The sequence below is a fragment of the Ovis aries genome, chromosome 5 (genome assembly GCF_016772045.2).
Source record: "Ovis aries strain OAR_USU_Benz2616 breed Rambouillet chromosome 5, ARS-UI_Ramb_v3.0, whole genome shotgun sequence".
NCBI classification, from domain to species: Eukaryota; Metazoa; Chordata; class Mammalia; order Artiodactyla; family Bovidae; genus Ovis; species Ovis aries.
In genome coordinates this window covers 27865030-27892019 of record NC_056058.1, presented here as the reverse complement: position 1 = coordinate 27892019, position 26990 = coordinate 27865030, and the positions used below count along the sequence as shown (strand labels likewise).

The 26990-nt window shown below is 34.5% G+C and overlaps 1 protein-coding gene across 17 annotated transcripts in view; it reads left to right on the top strand.

Annotated features, from left to right (window-relative positions):
- Positions 1–26990, top strand: part of CSNK1G3 (casein kinase 1 gamma 3) — a 122632-nt gene that overhangs the window by 50150 nt on the left and 45492 nt on the right. For all 17 annotated transcript variants that reach the window (XM_060415667.1, XM_012178214.5, XM_060415659.1 and 14 more), the window contains 4 exons: positions 498–567; positions 13020–13168; positions 15296–15530; positions 26896–26981. In XM_060415667.1, the coding sequence (XP_060271650.1) occupies positions 498–567; positions 13020–13168; positions 15296–15530; positions 26896–26981 (540 nt within the window). The remainder of the gene's footprint in view (positions 1–497; positions 568–13019; positions 13169–15295; positions 15531–26895; positions 26982–26990) is intronic.

Below are 26990 nucleotides of genomic sequence, written 5' to 3'. Positions count from 1 at the left end.
GCCTTGACTAGACTGCTATACTCCACCAAATTTTTAAAAAATGTATTGTTGCTACTGTCAAGATTTTCCCATCTCCATCATTGTTCTTTTTTACTTTTCTGTAATGTCACTTTAACCCAGAACCTTTCCATCAGAAATATATAGTGTAGAGGGCACAGTAATTCCTGGGAACAGGAGAAATAGAATCAGGGCCATCATTGCCTTAGTCAAAAATATTAACAGTATACTTTTCTTCAGGGTCACAGAGTCAAACATAGATTTCCCTAATGCTTATCTAATAGCTGCTTAACCTTGTATATGTTTATGGCATTAATTTATTTTACATTGTACTTAAAGTTGATTATTATCTGGATTTAACCTTAGGGAGACAAGGATACCTAATAGAGTGTTACACTATATGAGAGCTGACATCAAGATTTGTAACATCGGAATAATTGGAGCCTAGTGATAGTTTAATAACATATATTTTTTATTGTTGCCTTTTTTTTTAAAAATAGGAGCCCATGAAATCCAGAGCACCACAGCTACATTTGGAATACAGATTCTACAAGCAGTTAGGATCTGGAGGTAAAGTCTTATTTTAATTTTTAAATTTGTAATAAAATGAATTATCATGATAGTAACTCTAGTTTCAAGGAATACTATGTTAAATTTAGTTAAAAGTAATACTTCTTAAGGCTATAGTTAGTAGGTTATTTTCTTACTCACTAGAGTCTTCCCTTTTTATTTTAAATATGCCATTTTTGGAGCTGTTTGTGTTGGTACCAATAGAAATAGAGAACATTGTGAAAAAATTTAATTGGGGAATATAAAGTTCATATAGTTTCCAGACTCTTAGCCTTTTTGCTGGTATTATAGTTACTGAAATGACTTATGACATAGCAGTAGGCTGAAAAATGGCCCCTTAAAAGATATCCATATCACAGTCCCTAGAATCTATAAATGTGACCTTATAGCAAAAACTTTACAGGTATGAATAAGTTAAGGATCTTGAGATTAAAGATTATTTTGGGTTATCTCTCTTCAGTTCAGTTGTTTAGTCGTCTCTGACTCTTCGTGACCCCATGGACTACAGCACGTGGGTTATCTGGGTAGCCCCAAATGCACAGTAAAAGAGAGTCAGAGGAACGATTTATGTAACAGAAGAGAAGGCCAAGTGGCTACGAAGGCCAGGTGGCTACAGAGGCCAAGATGGGAGTGATATGGCCAATAAGCTAAGGAATCCTGAAATCCTAGTGTAGGATTGTCCCGTAGAACCTCTTTGATTCAGCCTGTTGAAACTGATTTCAAATTTTTGGCCTCCAGAACTGTGAGAAAGTAAATTTCTGTTATTTTAAGCCATAAATGTGTAGTAATTCCAGTGGCTGTAGGAAATTAATGCCAGTATAGTTTTACATAAACTATAAATCTAAGTGAGAATGGATATTTTGTTCCATTGGAAAAAAAACTAACGAGAAAATTTCCTATTTTACGTTGTATTTACTTCATGTTAATGTTTCTCTCAGCTCCACTTTTCATTTCTGTTCTACTAACTGTAATGATTTTTATATGTACAGTGTCTTACCAAGTAAGGATATTTTGTTTTCCCAGATTCAACAGAATGGAATTTTTTCAGGTGTCTTTTTGTAAGCTCATGTTTACCTTCTGCTTGGTAGAGCTGTACATTTCTTAATATTATCAATTTTGCATTCTTTTCTTTTTCCTTAGAGCATGCTTTCCAAATGAGTCATCATTGTGGGGACACTAAGTTGACATTTTGTAATAATAGTTTTATCGTTATAAACTTTCTATAGTGCGTGTTTGAGTCTGATACAGACAGTCCTCCAGGACTTATCAAAATTATCACTGACAATTGAGATTTAAATAATAAGAGGATACAACTAATTATATGTGAAACTATACATATTAGTTAGGACTAGTAAGTGACAGAAAGCCCTAAGAAGCTAAGTGGGGAGGAAAAAGGAGTTTATTGACCACGTACTGTAAATTCAGGGAAAAGACTTGTTTATAAGACATTGCAATACTGTCACCAGAGATGTTCTTTAATTTGTCTCTGTGCTCTGTGTGTGTAAGCAAATGTGTAAGCTTTGTTCTCTGATTGGCCCTTATGAAATGACAGAGACGCTTACCAACAGCCTAGCTTAGCACTTATAAAAATATCTCAACTAAAAATTTCAGCAAACGTTCTAGAACCGAATTGTAATGGTTGCCTGAAGTGGGGAGGGAGGGATAGTTAGGGATTTTAGGAAGGTCATGTGTATACTGCTGTATTTAAAATGGATAACCAACAAAAAACTACTATATAGCACGTGGAGCTCTGCTTGGTGTTATGTGCCAGCCTGGATGGATGGGGGTTTGGGAGAGAATGGATGCGTATATACATATGGCTGAGTCCCTTCACTGTTCACCTGAAATTACTACAGCATTGTTAATTGGGTACAAGTTTGAACTTCGGGGAAAAAAGGTATAGCACCAGAAAAATAAAAGTTCTAGGACTGAATCGTACTTATTTTGTATCTAGTGATTTAGTCACTTTGAATTTGATTGCCCAGGCTTGCATCTTGTGCTCATCTCAGGCACTATCTGAAATCCAGGGGCCGAGAATAGGGAGAGGTGGTTGTCTCATGGGAAACTGTGGTGTCACCAGAAGAAGGAAGATTGGATGCTGGAGACCATGTGTTGAGAACTGCTGAGCTAGGAGTGTAAGCTTTGGTTCTAAAAGTTAAGAATGCCTGAAAGCAAAAAATTTCCTTGGAAAAGAACATAACCTATGTGCTAATTCTATAGTTAGTTTTTCTAATCAGATTTCAGTTTTTCTTGATCAGATCTGTAGAGTTTAAACTTCCTGATAAGAAAATTAATATTGATGTGCCTGCATTCTAAGTTGTTTTAGTCATGTCGGACTCTGTGCAACCCTGTGGACTGTAGCCCTCCAGGCTCCTCTGTCCATGGCGATTCTCCAAGCAAGAATACTGGAGTGGGTTGCCATGCCCTCCTCCAGGGGATCTTCCCGACCCAGGGATCGAACCCATGTCTCTTATGTCTCCTGCATTGGCAGATGGGTTCTTTACCACTACTTCTGTTCTCATCCTTCCTACGTGAACAATAGGGACCTGAAAATGGAAAACATCATGACAATGATTCTTTCAATAACATGCTTAACGGTTGCCCACCTATAAGGAACTGAAGTACCAAGCAGTATTAAAAGTGTAGGATTTCCATATGTTATTTTGTGACTTAATTGATGGTGTTTTATCACATAAGTGAAATGCTGAAATATAAAATTAAGTGTGAAATTTATTTTGGGAGAGAGATGGTGCAGTTGTACTTTCAAGTAGTGTGTGAGTTTTGTATTCTTACCCATTCTTGAGCGTTTCTTGGGAAAAAAATATACTTGTCTCCAGTGTTGGGGATGCTAATAAGCATCACTGAAAATTAGTGATGTTAGAAGTTATCAGAGTAACTTTTGTCAGCCCACAATCAATGACTTTTTGTAGTAGTCTCAAAAATGCTTTTAGAACAATTGAAATTAGGTGGACTCTAAGTTTATAGTTGAAAGTTCACTGGATGTAAAAACAAATACAAAAGCTTGCTTTTGCCCGTTGAGTTGGATCGTGTTCATGCTTTTTAGTAGCCAAAAAACTTTGATCAGGAGACACAGCTAGTAACTTAAAACCTCATTACTCTTTGTCATCAACCATCTCTCCAGAGCCGCTCTTCCTTCTTGCCCTCCTGTCCCTCACCTCTCCCTTCTGGTCTTGCGTATCGTATTTATATTACTGTGGTTGTGTTGTTTTGTTTGGTGCTTGTTTATTAGTTGCAGCTTTTCCTAATTCATAGCAATTTGATTTGTTTGCTGTTAGAAAACTGCCCAGCCATGACCTGGGAAATGGAATTTTAGTTTGGCTTTTACAGTGCTTGCTTTTTGCTTTGTACTCTTGATTTTTTAAAAGATATGTAACTCTGATCCTGTACTTCAGTGACAGAATTTGTGTTGAAATACATTATCCATTATATTAGTAGTTATGTAAGAAGTTTTTGCATTCATTGACTCATGAAGCAATATGTATTTCAAACAGTTATTTAGAGTTAGATCATTTTTTTTTTGTCCACCAGAGATCTGTGCTGAGTCATTTTAAGGTAAAATTATGCTGAATGGTAAAGCTGAGGTGTTTCTATTCATATTGGAGACTAAATATTTAATTTACTCAATGAAATGTAATGCTCTTTATGGAATTTAGCCATCTGGATAAGGTAGAGATAAATATTTTTGAGACTCTTTGAAACCATTAAAGAAAGGAAGTTTTGAAGAAAATGGAAGCAGTTCTCACTTGTTCCTTTATTGATCTCTTTCTCAGTATTATTTTAGAAAGCCAGATATATTATGTGTATACCTTGCTTGAATGTACATATACAACTGCCAACAATGAGTTGGCTTATATAAATTCACTTATGTATATGTGTTTTCAATTCAGAAATTCTATGTGAATAGTTATGAACTTTGAATTAGGCTTAATAGACACATTTGAAGATGGGAGACTTAAAGGTTGGGAAAAAAGAAAAGTTGGTAATTTGGATAGCAGAACTAGTGTAGAAAACTTTGAAATGCAGCCTTAGAACAAAATAGCAAGGCAGAGTAAATCTGGGCCTTAGAATGGGAGGTATGGTGGGAAGGGAGAGGAAGGCAAAATTATATGATGACAGAGTCTGAACACTACACAGTTGACCCTTGAACAGTGTGGGTCCACTTATACATGGATTTTTTTCAATAGTAAGTACTTCCCTGGTGGCTCAGACAGTAAAGAATCTGCCTGCAATGCAAGAGACCCAGGTTCCATCCTTGGGTCTGGAAGATCCCCTGGTGAAGGGAATGGCTACCCACTCTAGTATTACTGCTTGGAGAACTCCATGGACGGAGGAGCCTGACAGGCTACAGCCCATGGGGTCACACAGAGTCAGACAAGACTGAATGACTAACACTTTAACTACAGTACTACATGATGTAAGGTTGGTTGAATGGGAGGATGTGGAACCACAGACACAGAGGATCCGAAACATGTATATGGAGGGCCGACTATGAGTTATATGTGGATTTTTGTGCAGTGGGGTCAGTGCCCCTAACTCCTGTGTTTTTCAAGGGTCAGTTCTACTTTGCTTAATTCCGAGGAGCTCCACAATGAAGTTCATGGTTAATAAGAATAGAAGTAAGGCTATATAACTTTGAATATTAGGGAGAGTGTTTGGGAAATACTTACTCAGTTACAGTTAATACTTGGATTAAATAAATGTGGCCTAAATCTTTTTTCCAATTTGTTTTTCTTTGTCGTCCTTGAAGAGTTTTTTTTTTTTTAAGTTATTGAAAGTTTCAGCATTATAATTTGACATCTGTACAGGCATTCCTTGTTGTGTTGCACTTCACCAGTATTTTTTTTTTTTTTTTTAATTACAAATTGGAAGTTTGTGGCATCCCTACAAAGACCAAGTCCTTGGCGCCTTTTCTCTAACAGCGTCTGCTCACTTCATGTCTTTGTGTCACATTTGGACAATTTTCACAGTATTTCTGACTTTTCTGAATGGGAGCTTCCCTTGTAGCTCAGTTGGTACAAAATCTGCCTGTAATAGGAGACCTGGGTTCGGTTCCTGTGTCTGGAGGATCCCCTGGAGAAGGAAATAGCAGCCCACTCAGTATTCTTTCCTGGAGAATCCCATGGACAGAGGAGCCTGGGAGGCTACAGTCCATGGGGGTCTCAACAGCCGGACCTGACTGACCGACTACACCACCACCATCAGACTTTCCCACTATTATTATGTTTGTCCTGATGAACTGTGTACAGTGATCTTTAATGTTACTATCACAACTTGCTGAAGGGTCAGATGATGGTTAGCATTTTTTAGCCATAAAGGGTTTTTAAGTTAAGGTATGTACATTGTGTTTTTAGACATAAATGCTACAGTGTACTTAATAGACTTCAGTATAGTGTAAACACAACTTCTATATGTACCATGAAACCAGAAAATTCTGTTTAAATTTATTTTGATATTCCTATTATTGCAGTGGTCTGGAACTGAACCCAGAATATGTCCTAAGTGTGCCTGTACACACTACAAAGTGATCATCCCCACATTTCTGTTTACCATCCATCACGGTACAGCTGGCTCCCCTTACCCATTTCACTCATTCCCCCAACACCCTTTCCCTCTGGTAACCAGTAATCTAATTTCTGCATCTGTGAGTTTTTTTCTGACGTATTTTGTGTATTCATTCATTTCGTCTGTTTTAGATCCCACACATGAGTAAAATTTTGTGGTATTTGTCGTTTGCTAATTTCACTTAGCATAAAACTTTCAGTGTCCACCCGTGCTGTCACAGATGGCAGGATTTCCTTCCCTTTTTGTGGTGGAGTAGTGTTCCTTCATGTGTGTGCACCACATCTGCTTTAGCCACTCATGCGTCCATGAACACTTAGCTTATTTCTGTTTCTTGGCCATTGTAAATAATGCTGCAGTATTTAGGGGTTCATGTGTCTTTTCACATCGTGTTGTGTTTTGTGGATAATACCTGAAGTGGAAATAGCTGGGTCAGATGGCAGTTCTATTCTTAATTTTTTGAGGAATCTCAATGCTATTTCCCATACGACTGCACCAATTTTCAGTCCCACCAACAGTGTACAAGGGTTCCCTTTATCCATATCCTCTCCAGTATTTGTTATTTTTTTTCTTGTTGATAATAGCCATTCTGACAAGTGTGAGGTGATCTTTCATTGTGGTTTTGATTGCATTTCCCTCATAATTAGTGATGTTGAACACCTTTTCATGGGCCTTTTGATGTGTCTTTAGAAAAATGCCTATTCAGATGCTCTGCCCATTAAAAAAAATAAATTAAATTTTCAAATTCATAAATTGAATTTTTTCAAATGCTTTTTCTGAGTCTGTTGAGATAATCATGTGATTTTTATCCTTCATTTTGTTAATATAATGTATCATGTTGATTGGCTTGCAGATGTTAAACGTTCTTGCATCGCTGGAATTAATCCCACTTGATCTTGATGGATGATTCTTTTAATGTATTGCTGGATTTGGTTTGCTAATATTTTGTTGAGGATTTTTGCAGCTTTGTTCATCAAGGATGTGTGTGTTCAGTCGCTGAGTTGTGTCCGACTCTTTGTGACCCCATGGACTGTAGTTCGCCAGGCTCCTCTGTCCATCGAATTTTCCAGGCAAGAATACTGGATTGGGTTGCCATTTCCTACTCCAGAGGGTCTTCCTGACCCAGGGATCAAACCTGAGTCTCCTGTGGTTCCTGCACTGGCAGGTGGATTCTTTACCACCGTGTCTCCTGGAGAGCCCTCATCAAGGATATTGGCCTGTTGCTTTTTTTAATGGGGGTCATTGTTTGGTTTTGGTATCAGAGTAACGGTGTTTTCCTGAGATGTGTTTGGAAGGTTTTCTTCCTCTTCAGTTTTTGGGAAGAGTTTGAGAAGGGTTGGTATTAAATCTTTTTGAATGTTTTGAATAATTTATTGATGAAAGCCATCTGATCCGAGACTTGAGTTTGCTGGGAGCTTTTTGATTACTCTTTAAGTCTCCTTACTAGTAGTTATTCTATTCAGATTTTCTGTTTCTTCATGATTTAGTCTTGGGAGCTTGTATGTTTCTAGGAATTTTCCATTCTTTTTAAGTTGTCTAATTTATTGATATGTAACTGTGCATAGTGGTTTCATAATTTTTTGTATTTCTGTTGTATCATTTGTAATTTCTCCTCTTACAGTTTGATTTTGAGTCCTCTTTTGCTTTTTTTTAAGATTAGTCTAGCCAAGGATTTGTCAGTTTTATCTGTTCAAAGAACTAGCTCTTGTTTCATTCATCTTTTCTACTGTTTTTTAAATGTCTTTCATTTATTTCCCCTCATATCTTCCTTCCTTCTAATTTTGAGCTTCATTTATTTTTTTTTGTTTCCTTTAGGTGTAAAGTTATATTGTTTATTTTGGATTTTTCTTGCTTCTTAAGGTAGGCCTGTATTGCTATGGACTTTTCTTCTTTGAACTGCTTTTGCTGCATCCCATGGAGTTTGGTATGTTGTTACGCTGCTTCCACTTGTTTCTAGGTATTTTTTAATTTCCTCATTGACCTATTGGTTGTTTGGTACATGTTGTTTATTAATTTCTATGATTTTGTGCTTTGTGGTTGATACTTAGTTTCATAGAACTGTGGTTGGAGAATATGCTTGATATGATATCAGCCTTTCTGAATTTATTCTGAGACTTTGTGACCTAATCTATGATCTGTCTTGGAGAATGTTTCGTGTGCCCTTGAAAAGAATGTATATTTTGGTGTTTTTGGATGGAATATTCTATATATTAAATCCATATAATCTAACCCATGATTTAAGTTTGTCTTCTTTCTGATTATTTTTTTCTGGGTGATCTATCCACTGATGTAAGTAGGGTGTTGAGGCCCTCTGCTATTACTGTCTGCTTTCAGTTTCTCCTTTAGGTTTGTTAGTATTTGAGCTGTATATGTTAGTCCTCCTCTACTAGATGCACATACGTTTATAAATGTTTTCCCTTTTTCCTGGATCGACATCTTTATCATTATGTTTGCTCTGCTTTGTCTTTTATAGTCTTTGTTTTAAAATCTTCTTTCTCTGATAGGAGTGTAGCTAGTCCAACTTTCTTTTCATTTATGTTTGCATTGAAATGTTTTTCAATTTCTTCACTTTCAGACTGTGTGTATCCTTTCTCCTGAAGTGAGTCTTGTATAGACAGCATGTAGATAGGTCTTTTTTTTTCCTTTAAATTCAAACAGTCCCTCAGTGTCTTTTAATTGGCTGTTCTAGTCCATGTACATTTGAAGTAGTTCTTGGTAAATATGTACATATTGTCAGCTTGTTAATTTTTTTCTCGTGGTTTTGTGGTTCCTCTCTGTTCCTTTCTTCTCTTTTCCTCTTTGTGTTTTGGTAGTTTTCTTCAGTGTTATATTTACATTTCTTTCCATTTTCTTTTTTGTATTTACTACAAGTTTTTTTTCCCAGTGGTTATTATAAGAATTACATAGAACTGTTTATATAAGTAGTAGCCTGTTTTAAACTGGTAGCACCTTAAATTCCAAAGCTTTATCTAACAAAATAAAGTTTTTCTCAATGTTTGATGCTTTAGATGACATATATTGTCTCTTAATGCATCCACTGTTATTGGAATTTAATTTAAATTTACTGCTTTTTGTCTTTAAACTACAATGTTTGCTTTATACGTGATTGATACACTACCTTTATTATGTTTACCTTTTCCAATAATATTTTTTACTTGTGTATGTTTTCTTATTATTAATTAGTTCTTTTTCTTTTCAGCTTAAGAAACCTCTTCAGTATTTCTTATAGGGCCAGTTTAGTTGTGATGAACCTCTTTAAGCTTGTGTTTATCTGGAAAACTCTTCATCCTTTCTTCAGTCCTGAGTGATAAACTTGCTAGATGGAGAATTTTTGGTCGAAAGTTTTTTCCTTTGTAGCACTCTGAATACGTTGTGCCACTTACTTTTGGCCTGTAAAATTTCTGCTGGAGAGTCTGCTGATTATCTTATGGGATTTACTTTGTAGGTAATAAGTTGGTTTTCTCTTGTTTTTAGGAGTCTCTCTTTATCCTTAACTTATACCGTTTTAATTATGACATGTCTTGGTGTATATTTGTTAAAGTTAATCTTTATTGGAACTCTCTGGAATTCCTGGACCTGGATGTCTTGTTTCCTTCTACAGATTAGAGAAGTTTTTAGCCATATTTCTTCAGATGAATTTTCGGGCCCCTTTTCTTTCTTTTCTTATTCTGGGATCTATGTAATGCAAATGTTATTTTGCTTTATGCTGTCTCAGTGGTTTCTTCAGTTAATTCCACTTTTTAAGATTCATTTTGCTTCTCTGTCTGGATAAGTTCAGTTGTTTTGTCTTGCAGCTCACTGATTCAGTCTTTTACCTCATCCAGTCCACCACTGAACCCCTCTAGGATATATATGGTTTTAATTCAGTTATAATTTATTTGGTACTTTTCTGTGTTTCTGTCTCTATGTTAATCCATTCTCCTCCTGAGTTCGGTGAGCATCTTTATGGCTTGAAGCGACAGGAAATGGGTTATTAGAGATTGCTAGATTAAGAACATAAAAATACTTTTCAGTGGCACAGAGGCAGGAGGAAACATCTTAGAAATATTTTTTAAAACTTAGTAACTAAGAGCTATTGATAAATCTTAGTTGTATCACTAGGCTGTTAATGTATATAGCATAGTAAAAGCCATATGTCAGAGTTAGAATAATTAATGAGTCTCTTATCCACTATTTCTGAGCCTTTTGTCTTTTTTACACATCATATGGATAGATATAACTCAAATATGGTATGAATGGCTCTAGTAAGAACCCATGCTAAGGTGGTGGTTTAATTGCTAAGTCGTGTCTGACTCTTGTGACCCCATGGACTGGAGCCTGCCAGGCTCCTCCGTCCATGGGATTCTCCAGGAAAGAATAGTGGAGTGGGGTTGCCATTTGCTTCTCTAGGGGATCTTCCTGATCTAGGAATTGAACCTGGGTCTCCTGCGTTACGGGCAGATTCTTTACCAACTGAGCTACAAGGGAAGCTCCCATTCAGAAAAGTCAGAAATACTGTGAAAATTGTCCAAATGTGACACAAAGACGTGAAATGAACAGATGCTGTTAGAGAAAGGGCACCAAAGACTTGCTCTTTGTAGGGATGCCACAAACTTCCGATTTGTAATAATAAAAAAAAAATACTGGTGAAGCTCAACAGAACAAGGAATGCCTGTACAAATGTCAAATTATAATGTTGCACACCTGAAACTTTTAATACAGCAACAACAACAAAAAAACGATTCAGGGACAACAGAAAAACTTGAATTGGAAGAAGATTTAGGCCACATTTATTTAATCCAAGTATTGACTGTAACTGACTAAAGTATTTCTCAAACACTCTCTGTAATATTCAGAGTTATATAGCCTTACTTCTATTCTTATTAAGCATGAGCTTCATTTTGGAGCTCTTTGGAATTTAGCAATGTTGAGCTGACCCTTGAAAAACACAGGAGTTAGGGACAGTGATCCTCTGCACAGTGAAAAATCCACATGTAACTCGTGCTCGGCCCTCCATATACATGCTTTGGATCCTCTGTGTCTGTGGCTCCACATCCTCCCATTCAACCAACCTTAACTCATGCTATAATGATTCTTTTGGCAGGGGAAAATGTGTGTGTTTGTCTGGGGTGTGGTGCAGGGTGATGATAGACACATGAGAGTGTATGTATATATATGGGAGTGTATCTTTATACACATGGGAGTGTATGAGAATCTCTGTTTTTGAGGAGGGGACCATGTATGCAGTTTGACTGTGTCTCCTTCCTCTGTGCCTATCATGACTATATTATGTTACCTTCCTATCTTCAGCTGTCCTAACACCTCCCTCACAGTCACATTTCAGGAAAAATTGGTCTTTTCTAAACTATTGATATTATAGTTAAACTGAAGTCTACTTGAATAGTTAGTATTAAGACAGACTAAGAACCTAATTATCTTGGCTTCCAGTCCAATGTTTTATTTTGCCCATGTAGTACTTACTATGCAAAATGATAGAATAAACAGTAAGAGTGAAATTGCATTCCTTATGCTCTTTATTTTGAAAAGAATGAGGGAAGGTTTTAGTATATTTTAGAAAGTTTTTTCCCTTCCAAAGCCATTACACAAAACAAAAAACACTTGTAAGTAAAACTGAGGAATTTAAGATGAAGTTGTTCATTTCCTCAAAACAAATAGATGCAGTATTAAAATAAAATGATCACCTATTATATGTTAATTTGTTGGGAGTCTTAGTTCTGAAAATGAAGTATATGAGAGGTTCAAGAGGAAAGGGATATAATGTATATCTGTATCTGATTCATGTTGATATATGGCAGAAACCAATACAATATTGTAAAGCAGTTATCCTCCAGTTAAAAACAAACAACTTTTAAAAATACATGAAAAAGTAAAAGTAAAGTACATTTGATTTTCTGTGCATGCAGGCTTTATATTTGGAGTTTGTATTATTTTGTGTTCTAGCATAATGAATTATTTAGTAATTAGTGATACAGAATAAGAAACTTTATTGTCTTCTTCCAGTTTCTGTGGAGTCTAGGCATAGTTTAGCTTTGTCCTTTTTTGAGGGTCCTTCTAGGTTTAGATCAAGGTGTGACCCTGGCCTGCAGTCTTTTCTGAGGCTCAGAGTCTTCTTCCAGGTTCATTGGTATTTTCAAAATTGACTTTTTCGGGGCTGTGGGACGAAGCTCTCAGCTCCTAGAGCCTGCCCACCGTTTTCTGGCATGTGGCCATCTTGTGCATCATGGTAGTTTGTTTATAACGTCAGCAGAACTGCTCTGCTGCTTTTGAATATTTCTGACTTGTAGAATGGCTTTTAAAATGTCTTACCTGATTAGGTCAGGTGCATCGGAATAATCTCCCTTTTGATTGAACTCCAGTGACATGGCCCTTAACTATGTTACCTTTGCCATATAATACAGCCTAATGATGAGAGGAAAATCTGGGAATCTTGCCCATAATTGGAGGAGAAGGATCATACACCGGAGGGATGTGTACATCAGAGGATGGGAATCTTGGGGTTGATCAAAGAGTGCAGTGGCTCCTTTTTTTTCAGTACAAATAAGATCTTTCCTGTGTGCCAGACATTTCTGTAGGCCATGGAAATAATAAGGCTCAAATGCACAGTTCCTTTCTGTGGTGAAGTGATGGAGACCAGCAGTGAAGCAGTGTTTATAATGTAGTTTGCAGTGCAGGTGGAGCAGAGGTGTAACTTGGCTCCCTGTGATTCACGAGGGAGGAGGCTGGGTCAAGAAAAGTTTGAACAGAAAAAGTAAAAATCCTGCTACAGTTCTTTAAACTATAGAATATTTAAAAAATTGTGTATTGATTTTCTAGGAAGCAAAGTTTGATATTTAAGATGAGGAAGTTATTAAAGTCCTTCTTCTTTCCCCCAGATGGTATACCTCAAGTTTACTATTTTGGCCCTTGTGGTAAATACAACGCTATGGTGCTGGAACTACTGGGACCTAGTTTGGAAGATTTGTTTGATTTGTGTGACAGAACATTTTCTCTTAAAACGGTTCTCATGATAGCTATCCAACTGGTAAGTAAAGCAGGATGTTTTGAAGCTGCTAGAACAATTGTATGGTTCCACTTTGTTACTAAGTTACATTAAAAGTTAAAAGTTCTGCAACATTGTCATCCACAGCATTCAACCTAATAAAAATATGTCTACTTTTCATATTGTCTTGTAAGGATGAATGTAGCTTAAAAGAACTGATTTAGATATTTTTTTGTATGAAAAAATTAGTATCGTATTGCTTTAAGATTCGAATGCTCAGTTTGAAAATTAAGTTTTTTCCAGCACTCTTTTCATGTCAAAAATGAATACTTAGGGAGGTTCAAAAGGGAGGAGATATATGTATACCTATGGCTGATTCATGTTGAGGTTTGACAGAAAACAATAAAATTCTGTAAAGCAATTATCCTTCATTAAAACAATAAATTAAAAAAATGAAAATAGCAAACATAGGTGATATAGAGAAAAGAGAATTCTCGAACATTGATGGTAGTAATGTAAATTGGTATAGCCACTATGGAAAATAGTATGGAGATTTCTCAATAAAACTAAAGAAAGACCTGCCATATTGGGGGAAAAAAATGAATACTTAAAGAAGAGAACTCTCAGAAACACAGGTTTTTAATCTCAGTAAATTAATGTAAAATGGCCTAGGAAAAGAAGAAACAAACTAATGAGGGAGTCTTCGGCATCATTTAAATTTCAGGGAGCCTATGGGGAAATACGGAGAAGGCAATGGCACCCCACTCCAGTACTCTTGCCTGGAAAATCTCATGAATGGAGGAGCCTGGTAGGCTGCAGTCCATGGGGTTACACAGAGTCGGACACGACTGAGTGACTTCATTTTCACTTTTCACTTTCATGCACTGGAGAAGGAAATGGCAACCCACTCCAGTGTTCTTGCCTGGAGAATCCTAGGGATGGGGGAGCCTGGTGGGCTGCCGTCTATGGGATCGCACGGAGTTGGACACAACAGAAGCGACTTAGCAGTAGCAGCAGCATGGGGAAATAACTTAGAGGATAATTTTTAAGGAAGTTTCTAAACAAATGTTAATAAGTATATGTTGCAGAAGTCTTAGAATTGTTTTTATCTATTGATTTTTTTCACTTCTGCAGATTTACCCTGTAAAAGTATTCAGGTGTACTTAAAGCTTTTTGTCCAGAGATGTCTATAATAAAGTGGGAAACAACCCAGATGCACAGAGATAAGTTAGTTGAATAAATTATTATTAATGATAAGATAATATGTAGTCATTAAAAAGTGTTTATTAAAAGAATATTTCATGACCTGAAAAATGCTCATAACACATTGTAAAAGAACATTTCATCACCTGAAAAATGCTCATAACACATTGTAAAAGTATAGGTCATAGAATGTTGTGTATATATATGACCCAAAATTTGTTAACAAACTAAAATGGCTTGAGTGACTGTGTTCACTTACATTGTATTGTGAATCATGATTATTACTGAATGAAGCACTTTTATTTACTTATTTGTAATGTTTTATTTTGTGACAATTTATACAGTGAATATTGAGTAATTGTAAAGCAAGGAATAAAAATGTATTATATTATTATTAGAGTTGTATTCCAAAGTTTTCTAGTTTCAGTATTTTTTAAAATGTTTAATATGTAAGAAAAGTAAATTATGAAAAATAAAAATATGACTGAAGGGTGCTCTGTTAACTGTTTTTAACAGTTAAACTCTCTTAAGTTTCTTTAGTGTAATTATAAAAGTTTTTCCATTATTGAACTGAAAAGGAAAAATAAATGCAGTTTCCTGAATATATCTGTTTATACTTTTAAGATTTTGTATTGGTAAATCTGTTTGATTGTATAAGGTGGCACCATCTGAAAGTTTTGATTAAATCAGTCTTCCTGATATTAAAGGAATTCATAAAATTCAAGCATTTCCATTTATAAGTGCCCAAAATAGAAAAAGCAGAGATTTTTAATCATAATTGAACATGTTTTTGAGAAACTATGGAGTGATAACATGTTGCTTTTAAGGGGCTAAAACAATTTCTGTTTTGTTTTTTTTTCTTCTTTACGTTGTTTTCATTGTGAAAATTGTCTTGCCGCTCTCATCCTATTTTATGCTAGTCAAGCCTAAAATAAAATTTCTTTTTTTTTTCTTTTTTGCATCAAGATTTCTCGCATGGAATATGTCCATTCAAAGAACTTGATATACAGAGATGTAAAACCTGAGAACTTCTTAATAGGCCGGCCGGGAAACAAAACCCAGCAAGTTATTCATATTATAGATTTTGGTTTGGCAAAGGAATATATTGATCCAGAGACAAAGAAACACATACCATACAGAGAACACAAGAGCCTTACAGGAACAGCTAGATATATGAGCATAAACACACATTTAGGGAAAGGTATGTTTACCTTTTGTAAGTATGGATGTTTGAACTCAGTATACTGACAAGTGTGAGTTTTTATTTATTATTATGGTTCGATTTTTGCAGGTTACAGTTGCTTCTATTGTAATTTTTATTTATCTCATCTAGACTGTACTTTCCCTTGTATTTGATAAGTCTTTTAAAGTAACTTGTTTAAAATAAATGGATGACAGATATCCTTAAATTCACTGTATCTTTTTTTTTTGTAACTTGAAATATTCAACTTTGATACACTTACGGTGATCCATTTGATTATTTCTGTTAAAAGAATGTCAGAAAATACTTAATTTTAACTGAATTTTAATGTGTATAAAGACTTTAGCTCTCTGATACAGCTAGCCAGGGAGATAGCAACCTGCCCTAATACATTGAATACTGAGAATACATATCTTAGAGGTAACTGTTTACTTTGTACTATTATTTAACCTTTTAAAGAAGATCCCTTATTTGTATAAAGGATAAAATAATATCAACTGCACAGAATTTCTTACAGCTCTTTCTCCCTTTGGTTCAAGTTCCAGTTCAGGATCACATATTTCATCTTTTTGTCATATCTGTTTAGTCTCTTTTCATCTGGGACAGTTCCTTGCCTTTCTTAATGGTTCACAACCTTGACATTTTTTGGAGTGCAGGCTGTCTTGTAGAATGTCCTGTGTTTGAGGCCATCTCATATTTCTTCATGATTCTATTTGGATGTGCAGTTTAAGCACAGATATCATAGAAGTGATATGATCTCAGTGCATCATGTCAGAAGGGACATGATGTCACCTTGGTTCCAAGTAGCTTTGATCACTTGCCTGGGGTAGTGACTGCTAAGTTTCTGCACTTAACAGTTTCTTATTTTCCCTTTGTATTTAGAAAACGTTTTCTAAGGTGAGTTTTGAGATTTTGGAAATAGGTTTGTTTCTCATCAAATTTATACCTACTAGATTATTTTTTGATTCCTTTCTGATTCCTTATGCATTCTAGTTTACATTCTAATGTAGGCAAAGGCTGTCCCTTCTTCCCTTGCTTGTTAACTTATATAAGCATGGACTCATGGATTCTGGTATAATTGGATGTGTTATAGTCCATTGCTATCATTATATCGTCATTTATTTTGAAGTGCAGATTGTCCCAAATTTGGCTGCTGGTTGCTCTGCCGTGCTGGCTCTGCTGTTCCTTTGGCATGTTCTCATGACTCTTGGGAAACGTCTTTCCTTTTTTATGCAGCATGTTGTTCCAGGCTCATCTTATAGCTTTTCTACTCTAGCCCAGATACAACATTTTCTAAGCAGCCCTGGGTCCTTTTATTGACTAATAAACACATACACACATAATAAAACTAGGAAATGTGTGTCTGTTTTGATTTCTACCAGCAGCAAATGGGAGTTCTGTTTGTTTCACATTCTTGACAATATTTGGTATTGTCTGTCTTTTTCATCCTAGCCATTTTACTGAATATCTGTCGTGCTGTTTTATTTTACTGTGACTAACGGTTGTAAGGACTTTTCATGTGCTTATTGACCATTTGCATATCTTCTTTTGTGGTGTGCACGTTGTTTCATTGCTTACTTTTAGGATTCTTTACATATTCTGGATATGAGTCTTTTGGCAAATGTATGCCCTGTGAACATTTTTTTCTAATCTGTGGCTTGTCTGTTCATTTTCCTAGTGTTGACAATTGATGAGCAAAAGTTGTAAATACTTATGAAGTCTAATTTATCAATTTTTTCTTTTATGATTACTACTTTTCAAATCCTAAGGAATCTTTGCCCATTATAATGAGAACATGTTGTGTTTTCTTCTGCCACCTAGAATTCATTTTTTGTGTGGTGTGAGATAGGCTTGAGATACTCTTTTTGTAATACTCTTTCCCATTGGATTACTTTTGTGTGTTTTTGAAGAAAATTGGTTCTAGGTTGTGTTTACAATAGTTTATTCTTAAGTCTTAAGCCTTGGTCAGATTTCATATCATAGGAACTCTAACTTAAGTTTCTGCTTTTAGATTCTGTATCTACCATGTTACTCATAGAGAGAAGAGACAGGAACGTAAATTGATCAGTATCACTTAAAATACAGTCACAGTTTGTTCAGAGCCTTAGAAGTCATCTCATCCAGCCTCTAGCTTAGGTCTTAGCTGCTTCTTTAACCATTCTCTCCAGACCTGTCTGCTATCCACGGTTGTTTGCTGCTTCTGCCTTTCAGCCTAAATAGCACATGGCGTCTTCCCTGACAGCTGATAGTAGACTCTTGATATTTTTTCAGGTTTTTGGAGTACCTGAAAATGTAAGTTTTCCTTTTTTTTTTTTTTTTAAGTCAGTAGTATTTATATTTCAGGTGGTATTTGTGTGAGTGCTTTTCAATAACAAACTTTCCTGATAGATTTTAAAACATGTTTGGGTAGATATACAGCTTTCAGGATTGTGTCTTCTGTTAAAACCAGGCACATCTATGTTTATATGAACAGTGTCTGAGAAATTTTCATTTCATAGAAGTTGTTAAGACTAATTTATAACAACTAACAAAGGTTCGCTTTATTATGAGACATGAAGTCATGACTTCCTTCTGGCCTGGTGTTCTTTATCTGAACAATGGTAAATGTAACAGGATTCTATTTGTAGAAATGGCAAAGTAGACTGATATGTTTGCCCTTGTTAAAAAAAACCTTCAGAGCTTGGGAAATGGCATTTAACTATTATAATCTCATTTTTACTCTTCTTTCAGGAAGCAAACACAAAATTATTTATTTGGCAAGTTCTGCAAAGAACAAAAGCTTTAAACCTTATTTTCTCTCATTTGTAAAAGCTCTCATTCTCAGTTTTGATGTAGAATTTTGGAATGGATGGTAAAAATATAAAATTTATTTGACAGATTATATGCGTTCCTTTTTTTAAAATTAAGAATGAGCTAATGTAGAGTGAGTTTGAGTGCTAGAGTTAAAGCATTTTATAAGTTTGAAGAGGCTGTGAACATGAAATAGTTAGTGGTGTTTTGAGTTTAGAGCAGTTGGCTTTGTGAGGAATCAGGAAGAGATTAAGAACAATGAAAAAGTGACCTTTTAGTGCTGATTTTAATGTATGTATATATGATTTCTTCCTTTCCTACTTTACTGGGACTTTGGTTGTTGCTTTTAAAGTCTTCTTATTCATTCATTCACTTTTATGCAAACAAGGACTTCTTACTTACAGGAACTTTTCAAAGTAGAGAATTTGGTCAGGGGAACATTTGTTCAGGTTTATATGTAATTTTCTTTTGTGGAGATGGACACTGTATCAGATTCAAAAAGGAAAAAGTTGTCCCTTAATATAAAATGGAGGAATAGTGTTAAGATCACATTATAGAATTTAGTATCTTTATTTCTGTGGTGTATGCATGTCTGTTGATCTTAATTAGAAGATTTATGTCTAGAAGGAAGATATAGTGATTCATTTGTGTAATATTTTTCTTGTACTTGCTGAAGTCACTGATCAAGATGAAATCTCAGTAAAGCTGCATGTGACAAATGTTGATTTCCTTGGTTTGCTTTAATGGAAGCATTCTTTAGTACTATCAGGTTGAATTATTTTTAATTGCATCTCATCAAGTATCTTCTTTTTAATAATTTTTAAAATACTTTTTTTTCTCAAGTGCTTTGAGCCTCATTTTATAATCTTTCTTTGGATTACTTTTTGTCTTTTTTTTCCTATTGGAGTCATTTGAAATTAAGTAAATACTATGTTTTTCTCCTTAGTAAGTGTCTTGAAATAAACTTGTCTTTTATTTTTAAATATTACTGAGTATTCATGAGTTAAAAGACTAGGATTTGAGGAATAAGTTGTCAGTTGCTTTGTAATTGTTAAGAAGAATCTATGTTCCAAAGAAAAATGGTATTTTAATTCCCTCAGTGAAAAGTGCTCAGAATGGGAGAGAAGTAATCACAGAATCATAATTTTTTCATTCAGTGATGCAGTGTGTATAATTTCCAGCTAATTGCCCCAAATCCTGAGACCTACTCCTGAAGCCTCCCCAGACAGCTTTTTAACAGTTTAAAAGCTTGTGTTTTCATTTTTCCATTACATTTTAACAGTTTAAAAATATATTGCACAATTCCTTGCTTTTTGAAATAAAATATAATAAACCTAATTGGTGTTTTCTTGATATTTCAGTGTCATAATTTTTGTATGATTGTTGTTCTTAAGTGATACCCTCAAGATCACTTAGAGAGTGTTAGGATGTATATTTAAATAAGTTTCGAAAAAGTGCATTTAAATAGTTTTGTATTTTTTAAAAATAACATTAATTTTTAGAGCAGTTTTAAATTCACAGCAAAATTAGGCAGAAAGTACAGAGGTTTCATTTTTACCCTGTCCCCACATGTGATCACTGTAACACGATCACACCAAAGTGGTACATTTTTGATAATCAGTGAATCTGCACTGATGCATCGTTATTGCCAGGAGTCTGTAGTTTACTTTGGGGTTCACTCTTGGTGTTGTGTATTATGTGGGTTTGGACAAATTTATAATGACATGTGTCTGCCTGTAGTATCCTAGAGGTTAGTTTCACTTTCTAAGCATCCTCTGTGCTTCACTTAATCCCTTCCTCTCTCCAGCCCCTGACAACCACTGGTCTTTTTCCTGTCTCCATAGTTCTGCTTTTTCCAGATTCCATATAGTTGGAATCATACAGTATGTAACCTTTTCAGATTGGCTTCTTTCATTTAGTAAAATATAGTTAAATTTCCTTCATGTTTTTTCATGGCTTGATAACTCATTTCACTTAGTGTTGAATAATTTTCCATTATCTGGAGATAACACAGATTATTTATCCATTCATCTACTGAAGGATCTCTTCATTGCTTTCAAGTTTTAGCAGTTATGACTAAAACTGCTGTAAACATCCTTGTGTGGTTTTTGTATGACATAAGGTTTTCAGCTCCTTTGTGTAAATATAAAAAGCTCAGTTGCTTCAACATGTGGTATGAGTATGTTTAGTTTTGTAAGAAACCCCCAAATTGTCTTCCAAAGTGGTTACCATTTTGTATTCCAACTACCAATGAATGAGAGTTCTTATTGCTCTGCATTCTCACTAGCATTTGATATTGTTAGTGTTCTGGATTGGTGGTGCAGAGGTTAAAGCATCTGCCTGCAATGTGGGAGACCTGGGTTCGATCCCTGGGTTGAGGAGATCCCCTGGAGAAGGAAATGGCAACCCACTCCAGTATTCTTGCCTGGAGAATCCCATGGACGGAGGAGCTTGGTGGGCTACAGTCCACGGGTTGCAAAGAGTTGGACACAGCTGAGCGACTAGACTTTCAATAGGCCTGTAATGTTATCTTGTTTTAATTTGCATTTCCTGATGCCATGTGATGTGGAGCATCTTTTCATATGCTTATTTGTCATCTGCATATCTTCTTTGGTGAGGTATCTATTAAGGTCTTTGGCCCATTTTAATCAACTAGGTTATTTTCTTATTGTTGAATTTTAAGTGTGTTTGTCTCTTTCAGATAACAGTTTTTTATAAGATGTGTCTTTTGCAAATATTTTCTGCCAGTCTGTGGCTTATCTTTTTATTCTCTTGATGGTATTTTTTTGAAGTTTTAATGAAGTCCAGTTTATCAGTTATTTCTTTCCTGTATTGTGCTTATAGTATTACATCTTAAAAGTCATCACCAAACCCAAGGTCATCTAGATTTTCTCCCGTGTTATCTTCTAAAAACTTTGTAATTTTGTGTTTCATGTTTAGGTCTCCTATCTAATTTAGTTAATTTGAATCGTGAACAGTGTAAGTTCTGTGTCTAGATTCATTTTCCTACATATGAATGTTCAGCTGTCTTGGCACCATTTGTTAAAAAGACTTATCTTTGCTCCATTGTATTGCCTTTGCTTCTTTGTCAAAGGTCAGTTGACTGTGTTAATGAGAGTCTATTTCTGGCCTCTGTATTCTGTTCATTGATCTATTTGTCTGTTCCTTAGCCACTACCATACAGTAGGTCTTGAAGCAGTGTTTTTTTTTTCTAAACAGATTTTTATCCCATCACCTATGTTTATGATTACTTTTTGTTACTGTGTGTAGTACACCTACTGCTGGCAGCACTTTCTCATCTTTTGTTTTGCTTCTTGTAACCTGATAGCCAAACTTATTGGAATTATATCTAAATTAAGATAACTAGATTTTTAAGAGGACTTAAAACGTATTTTTTCTTTATGAATTTTTGATGTTGCTAGATAAGGTATTTGGATTAGTGGGTTGTTGCTGAGAATTGTCTTGCATAATTATGCTTGTCTTTTTTCTTTTGAGTTTGTGTTTTCATTTCTAAGAAACTCAGTTATGTGATTTTGAAAAATGTGAATAAGCTCAGTGAATCTTATGAGAGTTGTTGTATTTTTTTTTTTATGAGATGCCAAGGAAAAATAACTTTAAACCTTTAGAAGGAAATAGAAAGTGAAACTTTATTTGCTTGTAGTGATTTTTGTTTTTATATTTTGGTTACATATAAACAATAAACTTTCTTTGGTGAGAATTTTTGTTGTTCAGCTCTCTTGTCATGCTTGTATTTAGTTTAACTTATATGTTTTTAGCCTCATTTTTTATTTTTGCAGGGAAATGCAGTAATAGATTTATTTTTGGAAATACACATGCATATATTAGAGAGTTTCCTACCTTTTAGTGGGACTTTTGATATTTTGGGGTGGTATTTTTCTGTTGAAAATTGAATAAAGATTCAGTTGCAATGGAAACAATGCTAGGTAATAAGTCAGTTTTAAAAAGAGGAAAATAATGTTGAGTTGCATGAGTAGGATTTTTAAATAGAAAAGCATTGTAGAGATTTGTAATAAGCATTTGATTAATTGATTGACTCTACCTTGTTTTCTGAAATGAAAAAAAGTACAGACACATGATCTGAAATTCTGCATGGTTTTGAGCTAGTCCCAATCATTCTGAGCCTTAATTTCTTTATTGGGGGATTACTGATACTTTGAGTATAGCTATAACTTTAAAAGATCATCTGTGTGAAGCACTGACACACACTAGGCTTGTAATATGTGTTGGTTGTGTTACTTTATGTGATACATATATTCCCGAAGAGCAGAATTTTAATTTGACTCTTTATATAACTTTTAAATTTATTTGAGAAACTATTTAACACATTATTGACTGGGAGATTTTTGCAGAAACTAATGGCTGTGGCCAGTGATTTGTTAGTTAAGTGAATATTGAAGCTCTCTGGTCAATAATGTTCAGGTTACAAAAGATGTATTAATATTAATAATGTCTCTGGCCAAAAAGTTGTTAAAATAACAATAAGTTGTTAATGATACCTATTATAAAGAAAATTGTCACTTTTTAATGTTTTAGTTGGTCAAAGCAAGAGTTCCTATAGTAAAGATTCTGCCTTTGACAAAAACATCCATTTTCAAATGATCCTTTGTAGTTAACTAATTTAAAGATGGTGAACAAGATTTAATATGGGCGAAATTACCTTTGGGAGAATTTTTTTCATCTAACTCAACTGTTAAAGACCAGAGGAGGTATTCTTTAGTTACTGTGTTTCAAAAAGAAAGCCCTCTTCATGACTTCTGTTACTGCACAGTGAAATTTATTTTCAAATTTGTCAGTTGGTGATAAAACAGAAAGAAAGGAATTATCAGAGTAAGGAATATTTCAGACCGAGTTTTGGTAATAGGGTTATTTTAATAGCTCCTATTTATGGTTTGAATTTTTAAATACTCTGTAGGTTATAAGACTTCTGTGAGACAAGCATGTAGACAAGATCACTTTATGATCTTGACTTATTGTCACTGTGATAACTAAACCTCCCCTTGGACTGAATCAGTGGAGAATTGCCTTTATGACCAGTTCTTCTTAGTAAAAATCCTACTGTAAGGCTCAGTATGCTTGTCCCTTGGTATCCACAAATTGGTTCCAGGACCCTGAGGATGCCAAAACCTAAGGATGCTCAAGCCCTTAATATAAAATTGCATAGTATTTACATATAACCTACACACATTCTCCCATATACTTTAAATCATCTCTTGATTATTTATAATAACTAAGACAATATAAATACTTTGTAATAGTTGCCAACCCTTGGCAAGTTCAAGTTTTGCTTTTTGGAACTTTCTGGAATTATTTTTTACAGATATTTCAGTCCATGGTTGGTTGGTTGATTCCACAGAGGCAGAACCCATAGATATGATGGGCCCACTGTATTTATATATTGCTTAGCATTTAGTCTTTAAAACCATATACTATAATTATTACAAGCAATACTGCAAGGTTTTGCTTGTATTTTGATAAATTTATCCCCACATTTCATGTTTTCTGATGCTATTGGAAATTTTATTACTGTTCACATTCATTTTCCAATTGTTCATTTCTAATATAGGAATACATTTAATTTTATATACTGACCTTGTATCATATATCCTTGCTAAAATTCATTTACTAGTCCTAACATGGTTTTTTTTTTTTTTTTTTTTGTGGATTAGATTAGGATTTTCTACATATGCAGTCATATTGTCACCAAAGAAAAATAGTTTCACTTCTTCAGTTATAATCTGGATATCTTTTAATTTTTTCTCTTTCTTTTGTTGTACTGACAGGAACTTCTAGTACAATATTGAATAGAAAATATGAGTGAACATCCTTGCTTTGTTCTGGATCTTAGGGATGCCTTTTCCTCACAGAAGTATTTTTGTTTTTTTCATAGAGGACCTTTTTCAATATGAAGAAGTTTCCTTTTTTTATTTGAATGAGAGTTTTTTTCTTTAAATCATAAATGCATGTTAGCTTTTCTCAAATACTTTTTCTATATTTTTTGAGATGTTCTTAAGATTCATATCCTCTTTTAATTTTAGAGAGTTATACCAATTGATTTTTGAAAGTTAAACCAAACTTCAAGTCATAGAATGACCCTGACTTGGTCATGGTTTACTTTCTTTTTAAGGATTTTACATCTGTGTTAATGAGAGACATTTCCTGTAGTTTTCTTTGCTTGTAATGCCTTTGGCTTTGGTAACAGGGTAGTGAATTAAGTTGGGAGGGTTTCCTTCTCTTCTGTTTTCTGAAAGAGTTTGTGTAGAAATGGTATTGTTCCTTAAAAGTTTAATAGAATTTACTAGTGATCATTTCTGGGCCCATAGTTATATTTGGAGATTATAAATTAAATTTTGTTTAATACAAAGCTGTCTTCATCTTGAGGTAATTTTGGTAATTTATAGCTTTCAAAATACTTGTCCATTTCATCTAAGTTGTTGAATGTATTGGCTTAATGTTAGTTTGTAACCTTCCTTTATCATCTTTTTATTGTCTGTAGGATCTGTCCGGATGCCCCCAGATAATAGTAATTTGTGTTCTTTCCTTTATCCTAATGAGAGGATTAATTCTATTGAACTTTACAAATAACCAGCCTTTGATTTCAATGTTTTTCTTTACTGGTTGTCCATTTTCTCATTATTTGTTTTCTAATTTATCATTATTTTTTCCTTTCTTTTACTTATTTTGGGTGGTGTTGGTATAGACATAGATAACTGAATCATAATACAGTTCTGAAATAGACCCATACATGGATGCTGAATTGATTTTTGAGGATAGTGCAAAAGTTGCCCAAGGGGAAAAGACAGCCTTCTCAAGAAACTTTGTGAGAATAACTAGGCATCAGTATTGAAAAAAATGACTCTAAACCCTTACAACAAAAGAAAACCGGAGAAAAAGACTTCAAATGATTCATAGATTTAAATGTTAGAACCAAAACTATAGTATTTCTTGAAGGAAAAATAGAAAATCTTTGTGACCTTAGGGTAGTCAAAGATGTTCTAGTTAAGACATAAGAAAGCGTAAACAATAAAACAACAACAAAGACGTCCAATAAATTGGGTTTCATCTAAATATAAACTGTTGTTCTTTGAAGGATACTGTTAAGCAAATGAAGAAAACATGCTACAGTGTGGGAGAAAGTATTTGCAAAGCTTGTATCTGAAAATGACTTCCATCCAAAATACACAAACAGCTCTTTAAGATTTATTATAAGACAAATAATATAATTTTTAAAACATGAGTACAGTGTCACAACATGTCACAGAAAGATGTGAATGACCAGTAACAACATGAAACAGTGTTCAAGATGCTGTCCCCAGTGAAACTCAGATCACAGTGAGGTGATACTTCATGGCCATTGGCATGGCTGAATTGGAAAGACTGACCATACTAAATGATAGGTTCTGGAGCAACTTGAAGTCTCATGTATTGCTCATGGAAATATAAAATGGGACAATCCCTTTGGAAAATAGTGTGTACATTTCTTACAAAGCCAGAGACCTCTGTTCTCCTGTGATGTTGTCAGGTGAGAGGATAGATGTTGATTAAATGAAAGCACAGACATGTTTATTAAAACTGTAACAAGTGTTTCAGAAGACAATTACAGAATATTCCAAGGTTGTGTAGTAAAAATTAAAACATTTTTGACCCTTTCACTCTAGTTCAGATCTGTCCTTTGAAAGGTTTGCTTTTCCTAAAGCATTTGGTACTGCTTGGATAGTCTCAGTGTTCATTTGGATGAAACATCTTGCACATGAACATGCTCTTATTAAACTATTATTATCTCCTCTTACTTTTAGCATGTTTGTATTTTAAAATACTAACAAAAATTAAGCATTTAGCTCAAGTGACAAAAAAATTAAAAAAAAATTCACTCAGCAAATATTTGTAAGTGCCTCCCTGAGTCTTGGTCTGTTATTATATCATTCAGTTATATGCTACACAACATTTTGTTACTAGAACAGTAGAAACTTGAAAATGGCAGTTTGTTCTGGTAGCATATTTTTGTTGCTGCCAGAGGAGTTACTACCATTGGAATGTGTCAAACACAAGTGCTTTTAAAAATATATTGTGCAATATATTAATGGTATTTAATGCTAATGGAGAATATGGTATGTGGGATGGGATTTTTGTGCTCATTTAAGTTTAGGAAATGGAGGACTAAAGAAAGTTAAACATTGTTAGTTCTAGGTATTTTCACAATTTTTAATATGTTATATTCTAAATCTTGTAAAATGGAGCTGTAGTACACAGTGACTCTGTTTTTCATCATGGAACCCGTTCCTCCTTACATTATTTGTAGGAACAGATGTTAATATTTAAGGAAAAAAATAAATCTCCAGTAGCATGTAAAAAAAAATCATAGTGGCATATTTTTTAAATGTATGATAATTTTACTGTAAAACCATTATTGTTTAGACATGATTAGATTTGTATTTTATGTACTGAACTTTGAGGAATTATCAGGGATTAATTTACATGTAAGGAAGGAATCATTTTTCCATTCTTGCATCCTTTCCTGGGAAAGGAAAATTAAATTTATGTTTCTCTTATATTTCAGAACAAAGTAGAAGAGATGACTTAGAAGCGTTAGGTCACATGTTCATGTATTTTCTGAGAGGCAGTCTTCCTTGGCAAGGTTTAAAGGTAATTGTT